The 27,714-nt window shown below is 36.1% G+C and overlaps 2 protein-coding genes and 1 long non-coding RNA gene across 6 annotated transcripts; 1 reads left to right on the top strand and 2 right to left on the bottom strand.

Moving 5' to 3' along the window:
* Nucleotides 1-2,023: 2,023 nt before the first annotated feature.
* LOC119999332 lies at nt 2,024-2,501 on the bottom strand. Its single transcript, XR_005468398.1, has 3 exons — nt 2,436-2,501; nt 2,190-2,336; nt 2,024-2,100 (listed from the first exon to the last, which is right to left on the bottom strand). It is a non-coding gene; the product is annotated as an uncharacterized LOC119999332 (long non-coding RNA).
* Nucleotides 2,502-4,819: 2,318 nt separating this feature from the next.
* Nucleotides 4,820-10,394, top strand: LOC119999596. Its single transcript, XM_038847263.1, has 6 exons — nt 4,820-5,678; nt 5,918-6,020; nt 7,611-7,666; nt 8,482-8,646; nt 9,876-9,989; nt 10,110-10,394. The coding sequence occupies exons 1-6, from the start codon at nt 4,959-4,961 to the stop codon at nt 10,200-10,202; spliced, it is 1,251 nt and encodes a 416-aa protein (XP_038703191.1). The 5' UTR covers nt 4,820-4,958; the 3' UTR covers nt 10,203-10,394.
* A 352-nt stretch (nt 10,395-10,746) lies between these two features.
* Nucleotides 10,747-27,486, bottom strand: LOC120000949 (myosin-11). Of its 4 annotated transcripts, XR_005468701.1 has the most exons (40): nt 26,906-27,486; nt 26,001-26,129; nt 24,124-24,267; nt 23,869-24,014; nt 23,628-23,784; nt 23,444-23,502; nt 22,933-23,092; nt 22,678-22,827; nt 21,638-21,774; nt 21,410-21,556; nt 21,233-21,334; nt 21,069-21,126; nt 20,882-20,983; nt 19,886-19,923; nt 19,622-19,748; nt 19,366-19,536; nt 19,074-19,205; nt 18,828-18,937; nt 18,605-18,665; nt 18,246-18,423; nt 17,820-18,025; nt 17,612-17,731; nt 16,890-16,988; nt 16,399-16,620; nt 15,216-15,355; nt 14,990-15,101; nt 14,837-14,881; nt 14,365-14,619; nt 14,120-14,290; nt 13,835-14,041; nt 13,541-13,684; nt 12,974-13,044; nt 12,765-12,864; nt 12,635-12,691; nt 12,480-12,536; nt 12,312-12,392; nt 12,089-12,171; nt 11,450-11,629; nt 11,230-11,331; nt 10,747-11,155 (listed from the first exon to the last, which is right to left on the bottom strand). XR_005468701.1 is itself a non-coding variant. In XM_038849128.1 (38 exons), exons 1-38 carry the CDS (start codon nt 26,906-26,908, stop codon nt 11,506-11,508), a joined length of 4,605 nt encoding a protein of 1,534 aa, XP_038705056.1. In that variant the 5' UTR covers nt 26,909-27,486; the 3' UTR covers nt 11,213-11,505. The 4 variants fall into 4 exon arrangements, 2 of the variants coding, with proteins under 2 accessions (XP_038705056.1, XP_038705057.1); XR_005468700.1 differs by lacking the exon at nt 10,747-11,155 and having other exon boundaries at nt 11,212-11,331; XM_038849128.1 differs by lacking the exon at nt 10,747-11,155 and having other exon boundaries at nt 11,213-11,629.
* Between the last annotated feature and the right edge of the window lie 228 nt (nt 27,487-27,714).

Genomic DNA, 27,714 nt, shown 5'->3' with positions numbered 1-27,714 from the left:
TATACCATTGTCCTTATAAAACAAATACAGATTTGAATATCATTCTCTCATCCTTCTCTCCCGAAACACAAAATAACAATCTTTCTACCTTGTGACGCAGCTACTCCACCTCAATCTGTACTTGAAAACACTAAAACCTTGATCGGAAAGCACAGATCGGAAATACCCATTGTATCGACAATATTCGTTGTTACTTCGCACAGTTCTCATTGCAAGTAAGTACATATATATATACAATGGTCGTCTTAAGTTTCATTTACTTGTCCTGCTATAGTCGAACAAATTGCTCGAGCATTTTATATAGTCGATCAATCTATTTTTAGTCGAGTATTTAGTCGAGCAACAGTGAATTATCTGATCGAGCATTATTTTTGTTTGGTCGAGCAACAGTGAATTATCTGATCGAGCATTATTTTGTGTGGTCGAGTATAGTGAACTTATCTGGTCAAACAATATCTTTGGTCGAGCAACAGTGAATTATCTTGTCAAGCATTATTTTGTTTAGTCGAGTATAGTGAACTTATCTGGTCAAACAATATTTTTGGTCGAGTAATAGTGAATTATCTGGTTGAGCATTATTTTTGGTCGAGCAACACTGAATTATCTGGTAGGGCATCGTTTTTTTTTTGGTTGAGTATAACGAAATTATTTGGCCGAGCAATAATTAATATTTGGTCGAGAAATGTTTTTAGTGGGATCCTTCATCCATTTGTGACATTCTGCTAACCACTCCCTTCGATATGGCCTTTTGAGTTCAAAAGCCATTGGCAATGTGCCTTTGGGAATTTCAACCTCTTCTGTTATCGTGGAGGATGAATCAGTTTTTTGTTTTTTAGTGGGATTGGTGTAGGGTGTTTTCAATAATGGTCCAAGCTTTCTTTTGCGCTTTTCTTTATTTGAGACATAAGGAATTACCCCACCCTTTTTGGCAACTGGGAATTTGGATGGGGTGACAATCTCCACCCCCTCAGTGCCCGTATCCATATTATTTGGTGTTCCTAAACTAGTGGCAGCTATATCCATTGAAATAATATCGTCTTCTGCACCTGGGCTAACAACATCCTCACCCTCCATAACAGCATCCTCTATATTTTCCACAGGAACTTCCTGGGACTCAACAAATATTACAGCCTCCATATTTTGTAGTTGACCATCAGTGGCATCCCCATCCCCATATTTTCCTACATATCACCCTCATGCTCAATTTGGCCTAAAGGATGTTGCTCTCCTGTACAGATATCTCTTTACGTCCAACAGTTCTTGGACACTCCAAAACAACCTCTGCAATATCTTTTCCAGTAGTCCTTGGACCATCAGTGGCATTCCCATCCCCATCATTTATTACAATATTCACATCCCCATTCCCATCCCCATCATTTCCTGCTTTTTGTTTTTTAACAACTTCTAGAAGAGTCCCCTTGGATTCTTCAATGAATTGCAACATCAAACACAATTCCACCTTCAGATCTTTATTCTTCTTGGAGTGATCCTTAAGCAAACTATCAAATACATCAATCTTGCTTGCAATATTATCCCTTAAAACATATTTCTGCAAATGGAAAATATACAAATTGGATCATTGAGTTTGTGATTGACCAGAAATGAATAATGCTCAACTAGAATAGATATAAATGTTTGACCTTAATCTGAACATATGCTCGACCATATAAATACTCAATGCTCGACCAATACATATAATGCTCGACCATATAAATACTTATGGCCCGACCAAAAAATATAATGCTCGACCAACAAAAATTAATGCTTGACCATAAGATACAATACTCGACCAAAAAAATTAATTCTCGACTAAACACAAACACAACTAATTGCTCAATCAATAAAAATTCATATTACTACCTCTGTAACAGGTGGAATATCCCTATGTGTTTGAACTTCCTCTTCCTCTCCCTCTTCCTCTTCCTCTTCCTCTCCCTCTCCCTCTTCTTCCTCTTCAATCTCATCTATAACAACCTTTGGCTTTTTTTTAACTTTGCCAACCATTGTTCCCACAACATTTTTGAGTACATCGGAAGCCTTTATGCAGTATTCTTGTGCCATCTCCAACTGGGTTGGGATAAGTCGACCATGTACTTGAAGCTGTGAAAGGTACACATAGTAACCGTTAGTTTTTATAAAATAGGCAATCTCACAAAATTTAAATTAACACACACAGAGGGGTGTGATACCTGCTTCCTTCTAAAAACACTTAGGATGAGTTCTGTTGAGTCAGGAGTGATTGATGTACTCCAGTTCAATATCCTTGGATACTGAATTTTTGGATCTTTCTGTGCGTATGTCCTCCCGATAAGGGGAATAGCTTCATAACTCCATATCTGTAAATCAAACAGTGATATACAATTACATACATTGCATATTGAGTATAAGCTATAAATCAAAACAACATTGAGATAAATGATTAGCAAATTAAATACCTGTAGAGTTAACGGGAATCCATAGAGACTGTATTGCTCCTTCTAAGTCTTGGTTGGCTTTATAGTCTTTTTTAAAATTTTTTGAACACGTCCTTTCATTGCTCCTGCAAGTGACTTGGAGGTACGTGCATAACTGACAGATCCCTATGGATACTTGTTAAATTCATCCAAGTTTTCAACCAATTGGAGATATGCCACATTAGAAATGTTCCTACTACGCTCTCTACCAAGCAACACAAACTCCACAAAATAAACAAGAGCTAACTTGACAATGTCATCTTCATTGTCAGGCTGAGGTTTTAGACCCAAAAATGTACTCTCTAATTCAGTTCTCTTAATGCTATTTTTCCCCTTGAAATAAGCATCCCTTAGCCTATGTGTGCTAGTATCAACAAGTGAAGAAATGGGTGGAATTCTAGTACATACTAATCCAGTAACAAGCGCAAAATCTTCAAATGAAAATGTAGCTTGCTTTCCAGCCAACCTGAAGTTGAAAGTTGTGCCAAAACTATGGTTGGAGGATTCAACCTGTCTTAACAATAGCTGATGGACAATCTGCCCGAAAAATTTTAGACTCTTAATACGAAGATACATGCCAAAGCATGATCTACTAAATCCTCATTTAACTTATCCTTGATATTACAAATAACTACATCCGGTTGGGAAAAGTTTGATACTTTTGCAGGAAAATGCTGACCCTCTAGAATAATATAAGCCATTATAAACCTAAGATAAAAAAATAAGTGAAATAAATATAAGTTAACAATGTTCGACCAAATCAATATGAATGCTCGACCAAATCAATATGATTGCTCGACCAGTAAATATGAATACTCGACCAAATCAATATGAATGCTCGACCATTAAATATGAATGCTCGACCAGTAAATATGAAATGCTCGACCAAATCAACTAATGCTTGATTATGCAATATGAATGCTCGACCCATAAGTATGAAATGCTCGACCAAATCAATTAATGCTCGACCACATAATAGATATGCTCGACCCCCGTAACAATAAATCTCGACCAGAAAAACCCTAAACTCGATCACAAACCCTCAAAATGCCTGTCGAAAGGCTCAAACACTCGACTACGTCGAAAATTTCGTTTTTGACTATGCCAAATTGTTTTGAGTAAAGTCATGCAGTAATATGGAACCCAGCAAAATGCGTGAAACGTCACGAAACCCGTAATGGCACACAAACCGTTGATGGAATCATTTTTGAATAAATGATAAACTTACCTTGGAGTATTCAGAACAGTTGATGGAATGCAAACCGTTGTAGTTGATGCAAACTGTAGTAGTTGAGAATGAGAAAGAAATTGTGTTTGAAGGAGAAAGAAAAGAAATTGTGTTTGAAGGAGAAAGAAACTGTGTTTGAAGGAAGGAGAAACTGAAAAGGATTTTCGGGAAACAAAAATGAAGGAGGGAGAAAGAAAAGTTAGGGTTATTTTGGTCTTTACAAGTATAAATTAGGTCATTTCACTTGTGTTTTATAAACCGGGTCATTTTTACAAGTTTGTTAACAAACCAGGTCATTTTTGTCAATTTCCCTAGAAAAGTTTGAGATTTTTATAATTATCTCCAATGTTTTGGAATGCCCCATGTTTTAGCATATGCTTGCGGAGGGATCTGTCAAGGAATACAATGCTATGCTGGGAATGCAAACAGAGAATTGAAAAGGTCTTGAAAGAGCTGCATTTTATACGGTGAAAATACTTTTTACTGTTTTAAAATCTGTTACTTTTTTATGTCCCAAGTTTGAATAGCTCAGACTGAGTGGTTGTCTGAATAAAACTTGTGCTTTTATTACAGTAGTACCAATTTAGCATGATGTAATTATCTTCTAAGGATTGCAAAATTGCAGTTGAGGTTGTTTTGATTTTGAAACTGATGTTTGAGCACAATTGTTTTTCATTACTTTGATGTAATGGTCTCTCTTTTTTTTTTGAAAGTAACAGTAAGTAACTGATAATCTGGAAACAATATACATTGGAATGAAAACATTTGGATAGGGGTGTTAAAAAATCGTAGAATTAATGAAAATAACAATGCATAATCATGCATGAGATCAATTAAGAAAATATTTTTCTGACTAAAAAAGAAAAAAAAATGTTTTTCTAAAGGTTTACTGTAGATTTTTCCAATAAGAGACTTATTACTGAAAATAAAATTGTGTCAACTTAATATAACCAATGTTTTGAAAACCGGACCAGAGCAGCGAAAGGAAAAAGAGGCGGTCTCCTATCCTATCAAACCGGTTTAGCCCAAAGTAAATTTAAAGGATTGACGGAGAATGAGGAAGCACGCCTCTCACGTGACGCTAACAGTAGAGAGTCAGTCAGTCACATATGAGAATGAGACTTTACATGTAAGATAAGATAAGATGAGCAGCGGCCTGACCTTGTAAGCCACAATCACCCAGATTTCCTTTCTCCTCCAATTCAGAGACATTCTCCATCACCATAACCCCCCACAAATATCTCGCAATCCCCCAACTCGAATCACTCAATTCATTCATGGCAACCACTTCGCTACTTGAATTGTCGAATCCATTAAAATGGAATCATAGCTCCCCTCTCCAATTACCTCCGTCCCGCCAATTCCCCAATTTCCCTCTCGGACATGCTAAATATTGCGGAACATTGACAACTAGAGGCCAAGGATCAGCTTCTGCTAGATTTAGCGTTAAATGTTTCTCGAAGGAGCGTGTGGCGAGCCTAAACTTCAATCTCGACACGGGCAACGAGTCTTCGTGTTCGAGTTCAAGTGCAGGGTCGATTACTAAAGCGAATGGAGCAAACCCATTTGAAGTTATTAGTAAGATAACCGAAAAAATAATGAAAACCCTTAATGCGTTGAAAAAGCCGGCGATAGTGGCTGTGTTTTTGGGACTTTTGCTGACGTACGATCCCAGTTCTGCATTGGCGGCGTCCGGGGGACGAATGGGTGGGAAGAGTTTTTCTTCGCGTTCGTCCTCATCATCTTCGTCGAGGAGTTATTCGGTGCCACAGATGTCAAGTCCTGGTTTTTCTTACTCCGTGCCCTATTATGCTCCCTCGCCTTTTGGAGGGGTCTATGTGGGACCTGCTGTGGGGTTCGGAGTGGGTGCTGGGTCCAGTCTTTTTCTTATATTGGCGGGATTCGCTGCCTTTGTTCTGGTTTCGGGATTTCTTTCTGATAGGAGTGACAATGGGGTCCTTACTGCAACTGAGAAAACCAGTGTTCTCAAGCTTCAGGTACTGCTGATGATTATTTTCGCCTTTCCTGATTTTTATGGGTTTCAAAGATCGAGAAACTGTAGAATGGCCATGGCTCAGTGATTTAATTTGATATTTTTTGAAAGATAATTTCTTTTCAGTCACATAGTTTGTCATGGAGGCGTTTTACGTCCATAAGATTCAGCTTTACCGTGATTAGTTGAGTTGTGTGTTGGATTTCCAGGACATTAGAACCTCATGCCATTGACTCTTACTAGGTTGGGTTGTTGGGAATGGGTCGATCTCTTCAAAGTGATCTTAATCGCATTGCTGAAACTGCGGATACATCTACTCCAGAGGGTCTTAGCTTTGTATTAACAGGTAAAGCTTCTTGCTAGTTGTTTGTTTGCCAAGTAAGGCTCAAGTGACTATTGTTGCTGTTGACTCGCTCCTTTTTTCCTTCCCATTTGAAGAATATTCGTTCTTGATTTTCTTTTCGTCCTAATGTGCTCTCGAAAGAATGAAGATATATGGTAAATGGACAATTTTTTTTCTAGATCTTATAAATGCTTTCTTCAATCCCATTTACAAAATTGAGATGTTGCGGTAATGTCTTTCATATGATATAAATACACCATCCTCATCAAAGCCTTTATTTCAAACTAATTGATGTGAGAAATCAGTTAGAATCCATTATGTGAGCCTCACATTATTTATAGATCATCTATATAAAATAATTTGAGACTAATTCAAGTTAAAGCAAATCTAATGGTTATAATAGACCGTGGCTTTTACTTTTTTTATGGCACAAAACCGTGGCTTCTACTTGGCAACTATTTCAGCCTTCTAAATGTCTGCAACTGAAAAACTTTTACTTACAAGTTTGTCCTGGTTGAAATGAGAGCTCATGGGGAATTAATATATTGATTTACTTAAGTAAAAAACCCTTAAATTAGAGCAAATTAGCTCCATACTTATGATTGCATTTCTCAGATATAATGCCACTTCGAATTTGAGGGTTTCTCTAGTGAGTCATGAATAACTTCACCCTCATAAAAGGCATTGGACTTTTTTTCTTTCCTTTTTGTTTAAGCGCAGGGTTTCAGAATGACATGAAACCACATTAAACACCTTGACCAAGCCTTGAGTCGTTCTCCTTTAGCTGTTTGTCAAGATCAGTGGTGATTATTTTTGTAGCAGGTCCTTTCCTCTATGTCTGAATGCACACTTTCTTGCTCCTTTAGTTTGTTGTACTTGTGCTGGATTTTCTCTTCCTATAATTTTCACTTGTCTTGCCACCTTTTTGTTTTACTCCCTCTTTGTTCTAGAAATGCACTTTTAAATTTATGCAATTGCCCACTTTCCACTTGTTCTGGTTGACCATCCCATTGTGTGAAAAGTTGTGAATCCAGTTTGCTTGATTTATGTCTCTCTTCATGTTTGAAGAATTCTTTACAAGATAGTGACGTCACCAACCGTGCTTTACCAAAAGATATAGTGTTTCCGTCGTGTAATTAGTGGTAATGAGTTACAACTCTAATGTATGGCGTTCTAATTTAGTATAGCTCAAGGTTGATCGCATTTTTGTCTTCCAATATACAGTGTAAATTTGTTAACTCAAACGTTGATATGAGTATTTATTGTGCTCTGCAGTCTGCAATCAAGTCCCGCCTAGGTTAGTTTCAACCCTTAATAAGTGTGCCCATGTGATGTCATTTATTGCATTGCTTTGCTAATTCCAATTGTTCACTCAAATTTGTCCCTTTTTAAGTTCGATACATTGGATCTAAAGATTAGTATGTTCAATTTATTTTTCCCCAGTTCAAGCCGGTGTTCGTTTGCCCAATAATATATATTTCTAATTTAGTAATTATTGTTTGTCAAGTTCTCTTTCAAAAGTTTCCCTATTTTCTAGCTCCTTTGTTTCCTTATTTTATCACAGAAAATAATTTACTTCTTCTATGATTGCAGAGACAACGCTGGCTTTGCTTCGGCATCCTGATTTTTGCATTTCTGGTTATTCATTCGTAAGTTAACTAATATCTCCTAGAATAATTGTACTCTTTGTGGTCAACTAAATACTAAGTGTGGCAAATTGCATTCCAGTTGTGCTTTCCAGAAGAGTGTTGTGTTGCCTAGCATACATAACTCCCTCTCTTTCTCAACCAGTTGCTATCTTTGTTTGCATGTGCATGCAGATAGAAAAGATGGTATATGCAGACATAAACCTAACTCCCATACGTGATAATATTCTTTTAATTTTCCTTCTCTGAAAGAGAAGAACAGTGGAAATGAAACTTAATCTATGTTCTCTTCTGAATTAGAACCTTGGTCGTTTAAATTCATTGTATGTTTAATCTTGTAAAGTCCTCATCCTGAAGTTTCTTTTTCCCTTTCTCTTGGCACCCTTTCTTTGGGACACATTTCATTACAGGAAATTTTATATATTTTTAACTAAGACAGTTTTAGGTGTGGTTCTGCTATGGGATTATCAAAAGCATTCACATAGTTTTAGTCGTGCTTTCTTTCTCTCTCTCTCTTTTCCTGTGCACTTCCTTCTTCAATAAAGTCTTTTTGCATTAAAAAAAGAGAGAAAAAGATACAGTTATTTATTCTTAGTTCCTTTATCATTGAGCATATAGCAGAAACTTGTAACTTCATACTTAGGAATGCATGATATCATTCTTCTCATTCTGGATTGTGCCTATTTTGTATATAGGTTTTGTGATTCACACTGCATCTTATTCTTCTTTAACTTACACGTCTAATCCAAGTGGTGTTGTTTCGGTTTCTGCATTTTGATCATTAAACACTTGCATTTATACTTGCAATGTTCTTACAGGTGGATGTGAAGCGGGGTATAGAGGAGGGAGAAAAGCGCTTCAATCAGCTATCTATTGAAGAACGGGGAAAATTTGATGAAGAGACGCTGGTTAATGTAAACAATATAAAAAGACAAAGCACAGCAAGCCAGAGAGCTAGTGGATTTAGCAACGAGTACATAGTGGTAAGGATTTGTCTCTTAGTTTCTAGTACCTTTTCTAATTTGGAATGGTGGAACAAAATATATTATGTGTAGTAACATTGTGAGTGTTTTTTTAGTGTTTAGTTTATGAACTTTTTAAGCATCAGAGTCAATGAAGTATGGGTAATGCTATGGGTAATGCAAGAGGGAGTGGTATTCACTTATTATAAAAATGCCGTATTTACCAAAAGAATGTTCAGATAATTGTTTTGCTTTAAGAAGTTTTGAAGCACTCAGATGGAAAAATAATTGTAGCTTATTTCAGCTAGGTTGGTGTTTTCGGCACGTAGTTGTACCATATGCCAATCAATTATTTTGCTAATTATAAATTATGCTTATAGGCGAACATGTGGCCCAATGTTTAAGTTGCAAAGGTACAACTTAGGAGTCACAGGTTCAAACTCAGGAAAACAGCCTCTCCGCATATTAAGTGGGGGGAAGGCTGCGTAACAGCTTGTCCCCGAACCATGCAAAGCGGGAGCCTTGTGCACGGGAGTTGTTTACTTTTCTTTTTCTTTTTTTTTGCCCTTTTATAAACTGTGCTTATGGATTGTTATCTTTCATTTGACTATTAGGCATAATCTAAGATAGCAGTGCGAGAACTTAAAATCTGGTAGAGGAGTAGTTGTCTGTTGTGTAAGGGATTTGAAAGGGAAGACCATTTGGCTAATAAAATATGAATTTGGAACTAACTGAATTGTTGCACCATGTGCATGCCCTTTCCGTGCTTAATATAAAGGGTGGGATTTAGTTGTGATATCGAGGTGAAATGTTTTACCTAGACTGATTTTTTGTTTACCATTAAACTTGTGGCAAGAGTCCTGATTTTTACATGCCACTTAAAAAGAAGCTAATTGTTACTAGGAGTCTAGTTGTTCAATCTAAGTCTGTGCTGATCCTCTATAATTTAATTCGGAGGAAGCATTATAATCTGTTCTCTCCCCTGAAACTAGTCTTTGTAAGTGCATTACCGAATGGACTCATCTTAAATGTACCAAGATTTCAGGTCTCAAATTCTCAACTTTGATAATCAAATGGTTATGTTTGATAAATAGCTTTACATCTTTTTTTTGGAAAAATAAGCTTTGAATCTTGTACATTTACTAATGGAGTTGGTGAATTTATGAATGCAAATAATAAAACGACCTGACATTCATCTCTGGCAGGAATTCCTTTTCTGTGAGTTGTTATTAAAATTGTACATTTTTCAGATCACTATCTTAGTAGCTGCTGAAGGAGTACACAAATTACCCACGGTTAATGGCAGTGGAGACTTAAAGGAAGCCTTACAAAAGCTTGGCTCCATTCCCTCCAGTAAAATACTTGTAAGAATGAAACATTTTTGCTGACATAGAAAAACATGGATTAGTGGAGACTCTTAAATCATGGTGTGATTATGCTATCCATTATTGACATCTTGCTTATAATCTATTATTATCATGCAGGCAGTTGAGGTGTTATGGACCCCTCAGAATGAGAATGACACACTATCAGAGCGGGAACTACTTGAAGATTACCCGCTTTTGAGGCCTTTATGAGAGTAGTTGAAGCTTACCTTGTAACTTGCCGGAAGAGGTATGAATTAAACTGCCTTTTGAGATTCCAGGTGTTATTTGTATATAATAAAACCACCTATAGTTATACAAAGATTTTAGTTGTTTTGGATGGCATAGACGGTGCTGTTCTATTCTAAATTTGTATATTATATACAGAGAGGTTGTATATTTAAGCAGTCTATGTTCTTAGAGCTCAAAAGATCAAAAACTTCGATACTTTTATGCAATTAGTTTTCCAATTTATTGCAGAACAAATTGCTGAACCAATTAGTGTTTTTTTTTTTTTTGTACATTCCATAGGTAAATGAGTTAATTCCTTTGACTAGTTTGAAAATGGCTTCATATTTTTCGCTTTTGTATTAATGTCATAACATACATCTAATTTAACCTTATTGCAGAAAATTATTGTATTCTAATTCTGTAATTCACCAAAAAAAAAAAAAGAAAAAAAGTTCTATAAGGCATGGCATCATTATCTGAATCAGCCAATCTGGTTGTTCCAGATAACTAAGGGAACTGCAAAAGATTACTAATCAGCCAATCTGCTTGCCCCTTTTACCATAGGAAGTACTTCACTACACTGTTTGTCCAGTTGCTAATAGCTATGTTGCTGATTCTATTACCTTTGTTCATACTGAGTAAGAAAATGGGAGTTGGGGGTTCAATGTAATTTTCATAACGTAGGATGCAACTGGCAGCTGAATTGATGCTAGGGCTGCTTGTTCGCTGCCTTTCGTTTCTTTCTTCACCAACGTGAACTCCAGCATGCCGAGATATCATATTTTTAACAGTTAAACGGCCACTGAAGAATAATGGATGGAAGGACGTTCCACCATTGATGGCAGAAATGATACCTCTGCTAGAACCCTAATAAACTTAGAAGGGTAGATCCCGGAGAGCCACGAAGAACACATTCTCAACAAAATAGAGCATTTCTGGTCACCAAGCAAAAACGTTGTGACCATCATAATAATGTAGAGTGGAAGCAAAAATAGCCAAAAGCTCTTACCTTTCCTTCTTAAAGTTAAGCTAGTTGTACAATCATGAGAGAATATTTGTTGTTCCATTGATTAGGGAGCCAAATACATTCCTGTTTGTAGCTGCAACCTACCTATTGAAAAAGAATCTCAAAAATATTATCTAATGTATTACAAAATCAACAAACCAACCCCACAGGGACATCCACAACTGAAGAGGTTGCAGAGGAAATCTACATCTTGATACTTAACTGAGACTGCTAGAGCGACACCATTCGTTGCTACTGTCTCTATAATGGTGGTGGTGATTAATCAGAACGTGGCAACAAGAAACTAAAGCCCGAATTCTCACGAATAAGAGGAGGCGGTTCAATGTCTGCAATATCTATCTGTTCCATCGACTTTGACAAATCATCAACCGAAAATGGGATGCTGCAACAAGAAAATAAGTGAGCCATCAACAACAGCCAGGAGATTAGATTATTTCTGCATACAACGACAATGTACTTCATAACTGCTAAATAACAGCTATTCTTATCGCTTGAACCAATTTTTTGTTCTCTTAGCATCAATAGGATACTTTATAAAAAAACTTGATATTAAGGACTGCAGTTTCACCAAAAGGTCTCAAGACCTTAAAAGTTCATAAGATTCACGGTCACTCATCATGGATTCCATCTTTATCAACTTTACAAGCAGGTTTGACAATTAGCCAAATCCATGTTTTCATTATTGCAGCCATATCTTTTACTAAATTTTGAACATGCATCCTTATCTTACTAATTTATCAACCAGATGAGAATATCCTAAAGTCAAATAGCTAGAAAACAAATGAGACATAATATAAAGGGAAAAGTCCCGGAAGTGTCGTATGGCTGGAAGTGTGCTAACCTTGAATCATCATCCAACAAGAAAGAATTACTAACTGCATTGTTTGAGTCTTCTGTCATCAAAACCCTCATATTGGATATCACCTAAATTCAAATGTTCAAACGGAAAACTCAAAATGGTCAGTTCCTAATGTCTATTCATGCGTTGTAATGAAAACTTATCATTTCTTCATGACAAAGATGACTGAGACCTAAGTTGGGTAATGGCATGCATAAAAACTTACATCCGAAGACACACTATGCGTGCCATACTTGTCATCCCAGTACATTGTACTGATACGATAAAGCTGTTGTATACTGAGGACCTATATTTGCCAAAAATTAGTTTGGTTAGGATCTAGGGATGATATGAATATCAAATATTGCTTCTTATCCTGTGGCACAGCACGCACCGGGCATAGATCATGACTAATTTCATCAAGTGTTTTCTTTGATTTTTGATGTATGACCTGAAACAGAAGATAAAAGCTTTGAGACATGGGTTTTCTTCAAGTTGCAAGAAGTAACGCCACAAAGAATGTAGAGTACTAAAGATATATCATGATACCAGGAACCCAATTGCCTGTCTAATATGCTTAAGCTCATCCCATGCTGAACCTGCATACTGCAATATTTTCCTTTGTGGATTTAGTGACACCATTCAATCAGAAAAGTAAGATGCGGTAAATTGAACATACCTCATCTGTCGCCTTGTAACACCAATGTTCCAGTTCAGCCAATCCAGCTTTAACATATTCACCATTACTAAATGAACAGCATTCTCTCCTCAATAAAAGGCTAGAAAATGAAGGCAACATATGAGAACACAATATGAAAATTTCACAGTAATACCCAAACAACTCACAAAAAGAGGAAAAAATAATAATACGAGGGTTGCTCTAAATACCTGTTGAATAGTTGAACATTGATGAAGGAAAATATTTGTGTGAACACCTTTCGAACTAAGAACGGGGGTACCTAAAGATTGAAAACACATTAGGGGAAAATGAACACAGGAAGAATACTTGAAGATAAAAAATACTTCCAAAAGCTAAAAAAGAAACACCATAGCAATAATAATTATGTTTTAGAATCCATCTTCTAGTCGCTGTATTCAGATGCTGGAGATGGATGGAAAGAAAATAGATCAAAAAGAATTCCTAGTCTTACAAATGCTTAGGTAAAGTAGAGCAGCTCCTCTGGTCATTAAACCCAAGGGGAAAAACAACAGGAAAAAGATAAGATCAAGTTCTCTCAAATTTCCTTCCATTATTTTCCCAACTAACCTGAAGGACAAACTGTGCTGTGTAAGAAAAGCCAAAATTTTCTTAAAATGTGGTACAGGATAGACCACTTCAAGAATTTGGCTATTACAGTCAATCTTTCTCACTTGAAGGGAGGAAAAACCAAAAAGAAATAACACCCAGTGCATAAGAAAATTATATGGTTTTAATGTCATTTATGTCTCACTAACATGATTTGCTTTCAGAGTGTTCAAGAAATTTCCAAGGCTCTTGACTATTCCTTGCCAGTGTGCAATTAAAGCTTGTTGGGCTGCAGTGTTGGCAACTGAACGTGATGATCCTTTAACTAAGCTTGCTCTGGACGTTCTTGGTGCCTATTTCATTGCAATAGAAAAAGATAATCCAAGTAAGTTGGTTACTGACAAAAAGGAAATGTAAATGAAGGCGTGGTAACTTGTACCTAATCATTTTTTCCGAATATTAAAGAACTTCCCTTAAAAATCTTCAATGAACACCTAAAATACCTGGATGCACAACCCAAGCAGTGGTGATATTTCTTTCTTCAGATTATCTCGAATCATTCCATAAATCTTTTCTACATATGCTGTGAGCTGCTGTTTGAACAGCAAGGCTGGGTATTTGGCCTCAACTTGCCGCAAGGTATCCACACCACCACTAGTGCCACCATTTATTAAGGAAAGATTGACTCCTTGAGGGGCCCCTCGGAAACTCTAAAAGGCATTTAATAGGAGGTTAACCAAGAAAATTCAAGATTCATTAGACTTTGATGAAAAAAACTCAATACTAACTTGTGTCATCCTCCCAAAGAGAGTAGCTGAAGATGATCGACGTCGTTGTGGAGCCATCCCAGCGGCTCCACTTGCCTTCAGAGTGCGCTGGAGCAACAGGAGAAGAGTTGAAGCATTGGATAACCAGTAGGCCAAGATGTCATTATTATCCTGGTTCTGAGACCCAAAGAACTTTTTTAAGTAATAAAAATTGGATTGCAAAAGGAAAATAAAATACCAGCATATATGGGTGGGAACTAGAAAACCTCAATAGCCTTGCCTATCGTCTGAATTATGCGATCAAAGACACTTGTCCTCTCAACTTCAAATGATCTCCACTGCAAGAGGCATTTGTATATGATACAGGCAGCAATTGGTCTGTTCCCTGCAAAGCCCAAGTGTTGGGCGATACATCGAATGAGCAATTCTTGATTCTCCTGCTGTTTCTCATTCAGTGATTTTTGTGGTTTCTCTTCCACTTCAGATAGGTCCCTATGGTTTATTGAAGCACTATGTAAATCCTGATCCATTAGCCATCATTAAAAGAAAAAAAGTGTCAAGAAAGAATATCATGGCAAATCTAATATAATAGTGTCTATATATATATATATATATATATATATATATATATATATATATATATATATATATATATATATATATATATATATATATATATATATATAGTAGTAGAAAAATATCATCAGTTATGAATATTCCTGAGAGAAATTTCCTTACCGCAGCTGCCTTTACATCGCCTGAGATATGCCCACTTTCAACCCTCTGCGCAAATTATTAGAGAAAAAGTAGAAAATATCCTTAACGTTCTTTGATAAGGAAGATTGATATTTCAAAAATATGAGAGAGATACAATCTCAGTAAGGCCTGTACCTGCATGATTGATCTGGAGCGTCCTGAAAGGAATTTGTTGGATGCCATAGATACAGCTTGTTGGCGTAGAACTTGGTTCTCTGATTCTAAATTGGTAAGCTTCTCTTCTTGCCTGATCATGACAAGAAGAAAGTTATCCAAATGGTAAATTTTGAAAATGTACACGTCTTTGTCCAAAAATATATTTCTCAAAAGCAAGAAAAAAGGGTTGCATTTTCCCTTATACCTTTGCAAGGTTTCCTGAAGTTGATGAAGCTTTTTATCTGTTTCTTCTAATTTTTTCTGTCTCTCTTCGCTGGCCTCTTGAGCTTCATTGTATTTCCTTTCAGAATCATCAGCTCTTTGTTTCTCTTTATCCAAAGAGTCCTGCGGATGTGTCAAGCCAAATTCAAAATTAAATAAATGAGGTAAGCATGATCACTAATGCAAATATAAAAATCTACAAATACTCTTGAATTCTTATCACGGCCATCCCGCTATGCATTATGCCTCTATGTCCAGATGCCAACCAAAAAGGTCCCTTTTGAACCTTGGCAAACTTAAAATGTCCTAATGGTATATACTTTTTATGCATTTGACAAGCAAGTTTCAGTTATTGTCTACATCAGGGATGTGACCCTCTCTTTGCCACTTTTTGAAACATAGGATGCTAGTTCATGAAAATGAGGAAGTGATTTAATAAAATTTACTTGAAATGAGTTACTTATTTCAGCAGAACGACAAAAGTTAATCATAACCAAAACAATTTTAAAAGTGAATGCTAGAATACGTCAAAGATATTGGGGCATGGAAGCCTCAAAAGCTTAGCATGAAGGCAGTGCTCTTAACAAGACTTGCTCAACGCTAAATCTAACTTTTTTGTGAACTGAAACTAACTTTTTATATAGCCAGTCAAACCATTGGTAATCTGAAAATGATGTCATCTAAATCCTTGCAATATTACCATCAGTGTCAACTAAGAGAGATTCGTATTTTCTAGACTTGATTTATTCATCATGCAACAGCATTGTTTGACCTATTACTTCTGGATAAGTAGAACCTAAATGGTCATCAGTTAGTGATTTGTATTTGCATAAGAAATTATGTTAGAAATTATAAATACCCTTTTTTACATTAAAAAAATCTCTTCTGACCCTAATTTTTTGTTGTACAGTTAGGAACTTATTATAACTCTCTTGACATGCCCTTGGCATTTTTTTTCATGGAGGACAATTTAAAGACGAGATGTACCCCTCCATACTCCTGAGATGCTACATGTATTTTGAGATAAATTCTTCGTGAAAACTTTAGCAAAATGATAAATCCTTTAATAAAACATTTCTTCATTTGATGAAGAAACCATAACTAAATAACATGGGTTTGAATTTATAGAGGAGAACAGGCAAAGACTCATGGGCGAACTGTTTTACCTTCAAAATTTCCACTTCTGCTGTCAGAGACTCAACCTTTTTGGTATCTTCAACAAGAACTTCGGTTTCTTTTATGACAGGAGGTGCTTCATCAATAGCCTTCTTTGCAGCTTCTCGTTCCTTGACCACTAATGTGTTTAATTCATCAATTTTGTTCTGCATTTCTTGCAAGGAGTTCTGCAATTTTGCTATCTCCTGGGCCTTTGCTTCTTCAAGGTCTGTCTGTATACATGATATCAATCTTGGCATGAGGAAAAGCTATCAAATTGCAACTTAGAATAACTAAGCAACTTGTAAAAAATGAAAATTTTGTGGAAAACATTGTGGGTCATGAAATCCTCAGTATTTTTATAGATTTACATCACACACGATAGTGTGGAACAACTTCTCGATTTTTCTCAATGTGCCATGTTTTGTAACTTGAAACTTCCATGTTAGATTCTACTATTATCCTATACAATAATTACTGTCTATTTGATAACAAGTATTACCCTTAGACGCTTTTCCAACGATAAACGCCAAGTTAGTTCCTCTACGCTTTTTTCAAGTTTATCCTTTGCTTCTTTTAAAGCACCAGTTTCTCTTGCAGCCTGCAAAACATTGAAGGTGGATGTCAAGAATCAAAGATATAAAAATAAGATGAGCAAATATTAAGTAAGTTTTAAGCATCTGGCAGAAAGATGAAACTATGCAAATGTGTTACGTATGCAAGTTTCCGTTGTCATCCATCAGTATCAATAGCTGCTTAACTGATGTAAGTATTGGATAAAATCTAATGAGCTTATTCTTTATTCCAAGGCTATTAAATAAGTGAGGATTTACTTCAAGCGTATGCTCCAGCTCCATTCCCACTTTTAGCATTTCCGGGAATTTTCACACTTTTTCCGTTCTTCAAACTTTTATTGTAGGATGAAGTCAACAGTAATATCTCCAACAATAATCTCAAAACTGCTAAACCAAAAAGTGTAGTTGAAAGGCACAATTTTCCTACATGGAGAATTCCATTCATTAAACAGTGCTCATCTCCTGAGATAGCTAAAAGTTTAGGACACCGCGGATGATTTTGGAACAGCACCTTCAATTCTTAGGCTCCATCAGTTAGGTATGCAGTGCAAGCGTGTCAAATTTCAAGTGGTATCCATTGAATTGAAGGATTGATCTTGTAATACGTTCGTGTGCAAAAACAAATTGGCAAGAATTATCCAACACTAACCATTTTGAGCTTCCTAAGCTCTTTCCTGGCAATCCGGCCCCTCCATCTTGTTTGTGTGACAATAGATCCTCTCTTGAGCCTCTTATAGTATGAGGCAGCTGCATAACAGCGCCACCTGGCCTGAACTTGTTTTTGATACAAAGAAAGGGTCAACTATATATCCTAGAAAGTAAATCATCCTGTCAAATCATATTATTAAGGATAGAACCTGAATAATTGTTGCGCCTTTAGTTTGTTTCCTAAATCTGAATTCTTTACGAGCAGTCATTGCCCTTAAACCTGTTTGCAAGACAAGTGCAGCAACATGCAGTTTTTTATAGGCTTTTCTAGCTTCGTATTTGCGTACATGCTTTTGAACTGTGATAGCAGCTGCCTCTCTTCTCATGTGTTCATATAGTTTGCAAGCCAGTCTTCCTATGTCATACCAATACATTTGAAGAAATGAGAAAAGCAAAAAGAAATCGAGTCTCATTTAGATAGTGGTGTGAAAATATCTAATGAAAAGAAAGAGGGTGAAAGAAAAAGTTAGGAAGGACACAATAAAAGATCACTCGTCACTGGATAACAGAAAAATCTTTACTCACAACCTTACATACGGCTATCTTAAGAATATAAACATTTTCAAACAGCTCACCTCTACACATTGATTGCAATAGTATACTAGCCTTCTGCAGTGCAATAAATCGTTTGCGAGCAATATGAGTTCGTATACGTCTCTGGAGAGTTTTTGCAGCATTACTGAGTACCTCAGCTCTCAGCGCATCTAGCTCAGCCATCTGTCCAGCTCTTAAAAATACCTTTGTTTTACCTATCTGCAAAGCCATTTTTAAGACCAAATGAAATTAAAGCCTCTGCCATAATATGCTATTAGATGCAGTGATTCTTAGTTTTTTCATACACATATATGCATCCATAATGTTTCATTTTCACAAGAAGTAATAAATACTATGATAGCTATTCCTATGAATATTCACAATCACCAAGAGTCATTACCTGAAACCCTTTAAGCCCCTTCTTTTCCAAAATCTTTTGGCAAGAAACCTTTTCATCATAGCTGCTCAGAAATAAAACGAGGAAAAAAATCCGCATTTAATAAAGTGTTGCATAAGTTGATGACAAGGTCAGGCCAGCTGGAAAGAACCTTTACAGACGATAGATAAGTGACAATTCTCCACTTAAAAACATTTTAGACTTTAGACTAGAAGAGGGGGCTTACTTTCCCTCCAGAACTTCTGGGGCAAGAAGCCCAAATCTGTTTATGAATTCAAAGAAAGGGCGGCGAGTGGGGTATCCAGCACAACTGATTCTGATTGCCTCTAAAACACCCTACATGGACAACCAAATTAGCTAGAAAGATAGAGAGAGAAGGGGCCAAACAAAGAATTACCAACTAACATCTGGAAAAAGCAAGCATGAAATAATTTATTTATTTTTTTTAAAGAGAGAATGAAATTGTACTCACGCCACAACGCAGTTGTTGCATGATGTTGACATTCTCAAATACGGCAGGTTTTAGCAGGTTGTTTGGCTTGACACATCTGATGTAGTGAGGTTCTGTAGAATTCAGTGTATCCATTAACTGTTGTAGTTGAAGCTGCATCATTTATATAAACAATAGTTTCAACTTCGTGAACCATACGACAGCCTTGTAGTGTCAACAAGAAAGATAAAAAATGGTAGTGTTTAGTGTAAATGATCAGTTATATGTATAATGGGGGAACGATAATCAACGTCATAACAAAAAGAAAGATCACCTTAAAACGGGAACCGATGGAGGAAAATTTTGACGATTTAGATGTTTCCTCAGGAAGTGGAGGGAAAAGCCCTGCAACAAAAGGACATTTGGAAGCGCCCAACAAATCTTGATGCTCAGGAACCACATAATCCTTGTTCTTGTCTAGAAACTGGTCAGACTGATACAGGACCTGGAAAAGAAGAGTAACAGGGGGAAAATATCAAGTTCAACACAGTTTGCACTCAAGGTACCAAAGAGCTGGAATCCAAACTTACCTCCCCGGCATAATGAGCAATGGCAAAATCTGTGCGAGATAGTTTTGGTTTGACAAATCGCTTGTGAGTCTTAAATGTCTGATAAAGCTTATTTGCGAATGTTTCATGTGTTGACTTTGGAAACATACTGAAAAGAAAAAGGTGGTGTTAACGAGAATGAGTTAGTTCAGCTCTAACTAAACCCCTAAATATCGACCAAGTCGGAGCCTATATTTCAAATAATAATGTTTCTCTTGAAAAACCAAATTAAGCAAAACTTCTTACCAAGCTTCATCAAGGAGAGCAACGATTCCACCAGGTTTCTGCAAAAGTCACAAAACAAAGAAATGCCATTAGCACATGAAACCCCTCTCCCTCCCTAGAAAGATCAGAAAACGGAATAAAAAGAAGAAAAATAAGAGAAACAGAAACCAGATTACACTGGGAATATAATAAAATAAAATAAAAGAGAACAACACTACTACCAGATTTTTGAGATCCACATCATGCCCATGTCGCAAGTGGTTTAAACTCAGTGATTTAGAAAATCACTTTCCCAAACTATCTTGTGCTTTCTTCCCATCTTCAGGGAAACAAGAAATGTACAAGCTATATATTCCACGAAGGTTCGATTTTATTTCCCATAGAACAAATAATAAAAATTTAACTAATATGCCAAAAATTTGAATGCATAAATATTTAATAATGACGAGGGATATAAAATGAAAATTTTCAAGCATCAACATTTCATTTCTACATGTTCAAATTCACAATAAACTACGAATAAAATCTCCATCAGCAATGACTCAGCAATATCACTTATCCAACTATGTTTCCCTATCCCGCAGCTCCAAGAAGAAAAAACAACATTGGTTTTTATTGCAACCAAGAATAATGTTCCAACAATAGGAGAAAAAAATATATTATTTGCCAAAAACTGTCAGTTTTACTTAACGCTCTCACTTCACCCCTCAGATTGCAATTAACAAGCATAAGGAATTTTCATTAGGCAACCTTTCGACTGTATAGTGCACTAACTTCCGCTCTATTCTGGATCCCAGCTGTCAATTGCTCTATTTCTTAATACATTTATTTACTATCAAACTTTTTTCCAAACCTTGAAAGCTTTTGAAATTCTATAGATGCAACATAAACAAGCTTCTAATTAGTTGATTAAAGAAGTTACTTCAGTTAAATAGTACTACGCTCCCATAAAATAATCATTGTCCACGTATATTCCAAACAAATATCGGCATCTTATGTCAATGGTAGAAGAAGAACCTTTTCAATAAGATCCAAGACATCTTGGTTATCAACAAACTCAATATAGCTCCAGTCAATTGCTTCCTTTGTGTATTCCTCTTGTTCCATCTTGAAGACATGCTGAAATTCATAGGCACCTCAAGTTAACAAGCTAATGAATCAAAATAAAAGCTGACGTGATCAATATTTGGTCTGCAATATTTACCTGGTTGAAATGCTGCTGCAGCTTCTCATTTGTGAAGTTAATACAAAATTGCTCAAAACTGTCACAACAAAATGCTAGAACTTTATCCGCTGGACTGAAGAGGTAGCCTTCTATCCAATGTATTCAATTAATAAATCATAATTTCTGCACTTAGTATCTGTTACCTGTTAGTTTTAAAGCTTTCAAAACCATAGATGTCAAGAACCCCAATCAATTGTTTTGAGTTAGGATCTTGTCCAATTGAGTTGTTAATTTTATCCACCAGCCTGTAAGCAGCCAGACACGCAAACTTTCAGCACCAACAAAATCTTGTTGTTCTAAGGATAGATATGCTGCCTTACCAGTCAAATAATCGAGAATATATTGTCTTAGCTAAACCATCCCTGCTAATTGCGGCACTTTGAGGATCAAGGCTTCGCTTTATAACTTCCTCAGGTGTGATCATGACACGCTTACATAATGCATCTTCTAGGGCCTGAGCATCACACCTGAAGAGAAAAAGAAATATAATGTATAGAGGAACATATTATAATAAAATCATAGGCATTACATCACCACTAAACTCATACATGAGAAGCTCTGATGTCATTTTGAGATGGAATTTTGCCTGATCATCTTTCAAAACTGATGAATCAGCATCCTTTCCCTTAGAGAATACAAGATTTCCGAGATGAAGTATTGAAGCAACAACTCTGAAAATTGCTTCCTGAGCATAAAAGAACGAGTGAGAAGATGGTCATTCTTGTTTTTAAGTTCCTAATTTGGATTCCAGCGGATTATTGTAGACAATCTGGTAAAACTAAAAATTAAAATATCCAAGAGAAAAGAAGTCCAATAAAAAATTCAAATCCCTCCATAATTTTCCGTGCTCATCATATATTCATTTGGGATAACATCACAACTGTCAAAATGAATGGCTATAACCCAACAAGCTGCATAGTGCTCAATTAAATCTAGTTTCACAGAACTATAGTAATAAGATTAACTGTTCTTAAACTACATCCATCACATAAAAAGGAATAGTTAAATGCTCCAGAGATGCCTTGCTCTGAGAATGGGAGCTACTGTTCAAACCAGATATCTCATTGACAGTTGCAGAAGATTAGCTTTATTTATCAAGACAAATACTTCTGTACTTCAACCAAGTGTTAAGGGAATAGTCAAGCATAAAATTTTAAAGCTAATGTTTGAAATTTTTGATACATTCATATGATAACAAACTACAGTTTAAAGGGGAATGAAGCACAGTGACGTCAGAACTGAAAGAGAGACTCTTCAAAATTCAAACAGCACGGATACTGCTGAAAAGAAGATTAAAGTTGTTAATAGATTAAAATCTTTTATCCATCCAACAAAAAAGATAACATAGTAAAAAAAGGAGGAGAAAAAAGTAAGATATTTCTGTCGTCAACTAAGACAAAAAAGAAAGAAAAAAGACAATAAATATATAGGAACTAGAAGGTTGTGAAATGACTAATGAACATATAAATCACATCCACAGTGGGCACTGGCAGCAATAATCGAACATCAATTTCAAAAGTATTCGTTGGTTAAAGATATTGCTTCACGCATCACATATATGATGAGGCTCCAAGCGCATGATCATTACCTGATCCTTTTGACTTATTCCAACAATATCCATTGCTCTCCTAGTGGCTAGATAGTCATGGGCATCACTTACACCGACCAATTCATAGCAGTTTGATTGGTTAAGATAGTGGAATGATTTTGGGTTTCCCAACTTGTACTTCTCAACTTCCTGTTAAAATGGTGAAATGATTCAACTACAATTTGAGACACAATTAAGAGATATATTATTAATCCTAGTTTCAGAGGTGAGTTCTTCATTCCAACATAATATTACCTCCTGTGGCGCGGCACAAAGAAGGTAAAAGCAATGGTAGTTACGCTCGGGATCTGATACTTGGCATACTCGAGATCTCTCTAGAAGATAAGTTCTAATGGCGGCTCCTGAAATTCTTCCATGCTTATCAAACTGTATCTCCACGAATTTACCAAAACGACTGCACCAATTGAAATTTCAAGAACTTCAATGTCATAAAACCAACATACCAAAAAAAAAAAAGTCATAACACCATCAACATAGGGATTCGTTTCGAATAAATAAATAGGAGATTCCAGTCAACAAAACAGTTTCACTCTTGTTAGAAAGATTAATAGAGAACACGAAAAAAAGGCATTGCATTTTATTCTAGCAAATGTTTTTTTCATTGAATGGGCTCAATAGCATATTCAGTTCATTAGACATGTAGAAAAGTCAGAGCTTTTCACGTTAACGTTACCAAAAAGTTTTAACGGAAGTTTAATTTAATCAACATCCTCCTTCATTACTTGACAAAGAAAAAGTGCCTCACCTCGAATTGTTATTTCTAACGGTTTTAGCATTACCAAATGCTTCAAGGACTGGATTTGACTGCATTAAGATGAAATAATAGTCAATAAAATGACATGAGAAATAAGGACATAAACATTGGAGATAAAATGATCCAATAATAACTTCATTTACAGATGGAGCAAAAGATAAGTAGTTCAACATACTTCAAGAACTTGTTGTTCCACTGTTCTTCCTTCAGTAGCAACTCGACCTCCCAAAAAGGCAAGGTACTGCATAAGCATTTTCGTCGTCTCTGTTTTACCAGCTCCACTTTCACCACTGACTAGAATTGAATTGCTTTTACCCTCATTAATCATTGCCCTGATTTTATTAAACATTGATGTTGAGTGTCAAGTTCTCTGAAAACGAAAGTAATGTATCATGCAAACTGGGAATAGAAATTACCTATATGCAACATCAGCAACCGCAAAAACATGCGGACTTAGTTCTCCAAATGGTGCTCCCTTGTATTGTTGCATCATATGAGCATCATAAATATGAGGCAATCTTTGGAATGGATTTATGGCGATAAGTATATTCCCAGTATAGGTCTGCCATTAAATCAAAATATTGATAAATTATCCTACATGTTACTATGGCAGGAAAAATAAAATCTCCTGGCATGATATATCCCAAACAAAACGGGAAAAAAAATCTCACATAGATTTCATTCAGTTCATATCTTGTTTTCAGATTCTGCAGAACACCAGGCTCATGTAAATAAGATAGCTTTGTCATGTCATCAACTCCACCAGCAGGATGTTCCATATCTTTTGGATATATTTTTGATAAGTTTGCAACAACCTTGAGAAGTACCAAAAAGAAATAAGAACTATGTATAAGCAATGACATTATTATGGCAAGAAGGATGTACTTCAAATTATGGCTAAAATATAAACATTTATAAACAATAAAGATGAAACTTCATCTGCGCTTGCAGCCAGTCTCAAGCCCGGATAAAGGATGAGGGTTTCGATAGGTTGACAGTCAGTGTAAAACTTTGTCAAACCTATGAACATGAGTCAAAATGAGAAATTGGGGCAGGTGTAACAATAAATGAGCAAGGGCTGGCACGGACGTACCTCCATAGGCAATGGTTCCCCCGTTATGGATGGGTGGGGTAAGAAAGTAGTCCATAATTATAAAGTTAGGATAGACACTTGGAACATTGGGTCATTTATAGACAAATTAACTGAACTGGTTGACACCATAATTAGATGTAGGGTTAATATAATGTGTCTCCAAGAGACTAAATGAGTGGGTGAAAAATCTAGAGACATCGAAAACATATGTTATAAATTATGCTACACTTGAATGGATAGAAATAGAAATGGTGTAGGCATAGTAATAGATAAAGAACTAAAAGAATATATTGTAGGGATAAAAAGAAAATGAGATAAGATCATAATGACTAAATTTGTGCTAGGGAAGAAAATAATCAACGTCATAAGTACTTAAGCCCCCAAATAGGATTAGATGAAAATACAAAAAAAAAAAAAAAATTGGTTTAAAATTTGTGATATGGAGGCAAATATTAGTGTCTAAAGGATTTAATCTATGAAATGTAAGTTTAGTAAGCGCAGTCAAAGTAAAAACAAACGATTGTATTAGATGGGACAGAAGTAACAAAAAGTAAGAATTACATATCTTGGCTCGATTTTCCAAGATGGCGGAGACATTAGTGAAGATGTACTTAATAGGATTAAAAATAGATGAATGAAGTGGAGGGTGCGTTCAGAGTTTTATGCGACTGAAGGATTCTTCCAACTCTAAGATGTAAGAAAAAATTCTATAGGTCAGTTATACGACCCACACTGATATATGGGTCTGAGTGTTGGGTTATTAAGATACAACATATCCAAAAGATGCATATAGTGAAAATGTGAATGCTTCTTTGGATGTGTGGCAACATGAGGGAAGATAGGATAAGATATGAGACTACTAGATCTAAGGTAGGAGTAACATCAATTGATGATAAGTTGCGAGAAAATCATTTAAGATGGTATGAGTATGTACAACGTAGAGATAGCAATACGACAGTGAGGAGAATCTAGAGAATTTGGGTAAGAGAGACTAAGAAAGCGAATATGAAGACCTCAAAATACACGACTTAAAGTAGTTAGAAAGGATATGAATATGAGTTGATGAAAATATGATCCTAGATAGAAATGAATGGAGGAAACATATACACGTAGTGGATTTCCATTGATTTACTCATAGACTCATGTAGCCAACCCAAACTTTTGGGATAAAGACTCGGATGATGATGATGAAAGATGAAACCCAAGATTTTCTGGATTTTGATTCAGTGAAGTAGGAAGCATGCGATAGTGCTAAACTTGATTGGCTTACATAAAATTTTCCCATTTCAGAATCATGCACTAGTTCCTGAATGCATTTATGATCCAAGAATATGAGGAGGTGAAATATACAAGTTAAAGTCATATCTGACTAAAAAATCTTGACCGATAGTGTTTCTTTTTCTCTTAAGGATTCCAAATTCAAAAGTTAAAGCAAAGGCAAAGTAAACCACCTACCTTCTTCCCATTGCTAGTTTCAATCTCAGCATCTTTCCCGGTAATCTTTGATACCTGTCCATCAATCCAAGATTGTTCTGGATCTTCAATCCAGACATGAGAACCTACAATGATGTTGACAGGAGTTCCCTGAAGATACAGACCAGAGAATGATGTGAGTGCATAATCAGACGTTCAGAGAAGGAATATTAGTGTAATAAATAGATTGATACAAGCCGGTGGAAAATCATGCAACTAGTGACCATAAATTGGGATATATCTTCATTCTTCATAAAATTATAAAATATTTTAAATTTAAAGCTTTTTTTTTTTTTTTGATGTACAATTTAAAGCTATTGTTAGTAGGTACTGTTTGTGATATTTTAGCAGATAAACATATATGCTTTGAATTTTCTTTGCAATCATATTCCTTTTACTTGTTCCACTGTCTTTCAGGTGTTCAAGACAAGTACTTGAACACTTAATTTCTTCTAGAAATTTTAGAGTCAAATTGATCAATCTCTATGCCTTTTTTTTTTGATAAGCTAATTGCTCTATGCCTTTCCCACATCGGTTTGGGATGTCCAATTGTGTGATTTATAAGGAAACTCAAGTTCCTGCCAAACTAATAGGCCTCTAGATGTGCCTAAGTACCATTACGTGAGACAATCCAGGAAGAACAAAGCCATGCGGGTGCGGACCCAATGGATACAGGAACAGTAAACCCAAAGCGGACATTTTTTATGTGAGTAGGTATGAGATTTTCAACTAGTCACATAATTGTTTCAGTGCACACTCAACAAATACCTCGGAAACAACCGTCCATCACATTTAAGTCGTAGCAGCAATTGAAAATAGAAAGAAATTTTCAGATTCATAAGGCTAAAAATTCAACAAGAATGAATTCAAGACTGAAGCTCACTCACCATTTTTAAGCTTTCAATGAAAAGTTTATTGGCAAACAACTTCTTTCTCCATCAGATCTTGCTGTATCAGGAATTGAAACACTCGAACCATAACCATGGCCGACTGAGATCCAGCAAGAAAACACGGTCCCCCCAAAAATTAACGATAATTGGATAAAGCAGGGCCAAAGAGGACAGAAAACCCTAATTTTTTGACACAAATCAAACCAGATCAAGAGCTTATCAACGATAAATGCAATGCAAATTTTTCCTGCGGAAGCTTGAGGAGAGAGAAAGCGAAATGCAGGAAAATGAAAAAAATGTGGGAGTGAGTGGAACTGAATGTGGTGAAGAGAGATCGATTGGCGTTGAGAGGCTGACATTCTTCGCGATGGCCTTCCAGTTCGGTGTTTTCTCCACTGCATTCGCGCCAATTCGTGGATACCAAACAAAGTCATGGCCTCTCTCTCTCTCTTCTCTCTCCTAACAGAATGCTGCATAGCTGTTGGTTTCAGTAGATGCAGGACCTTGTACCGACGGTCCTGATGGCTCTTCTTAAGGGCGGGGAGATGGCTTTGATTATAAACAGCCCATCAAATATTTATTTTAGCGATATGAGATTTTTTTCCTCAACAAATCTTCTCCTCGCTTGTGGACCGCAGGGTTAAGTCCATTACTAAAACCAAGAGCCACACATGTACATTTCACATTCAAACTAAACAACTTCATTCCGATACCATTTGATTGTGTAAAACACAACATATGACGTTCATGATCAAATACGATTAGCAAATAACTAATGCGGAAATTAGAGGAACAAATGGGTTTAC

The sequence above is a fragment of the Tripterygium wilfordii genome, chromosome 6, assembly GCF_013401445.1.
Source record: "Tripterygium wilfordii isolate XIE 37 chromosome 6, ASM1340144v1, whole genome shotgun sequence".
NCBI lineage: Eukaryota > Viridiplantae > Streptophyta > Magnoliopsida > Celastrales > Celastraceae > Tripterygium > Tripterygium wilfordii.
The sequence above is the reverse complement of the archived record's forward strand: the minus strand, read 5'-3'. Positions and strand labels throughout refer to the sequence as shown.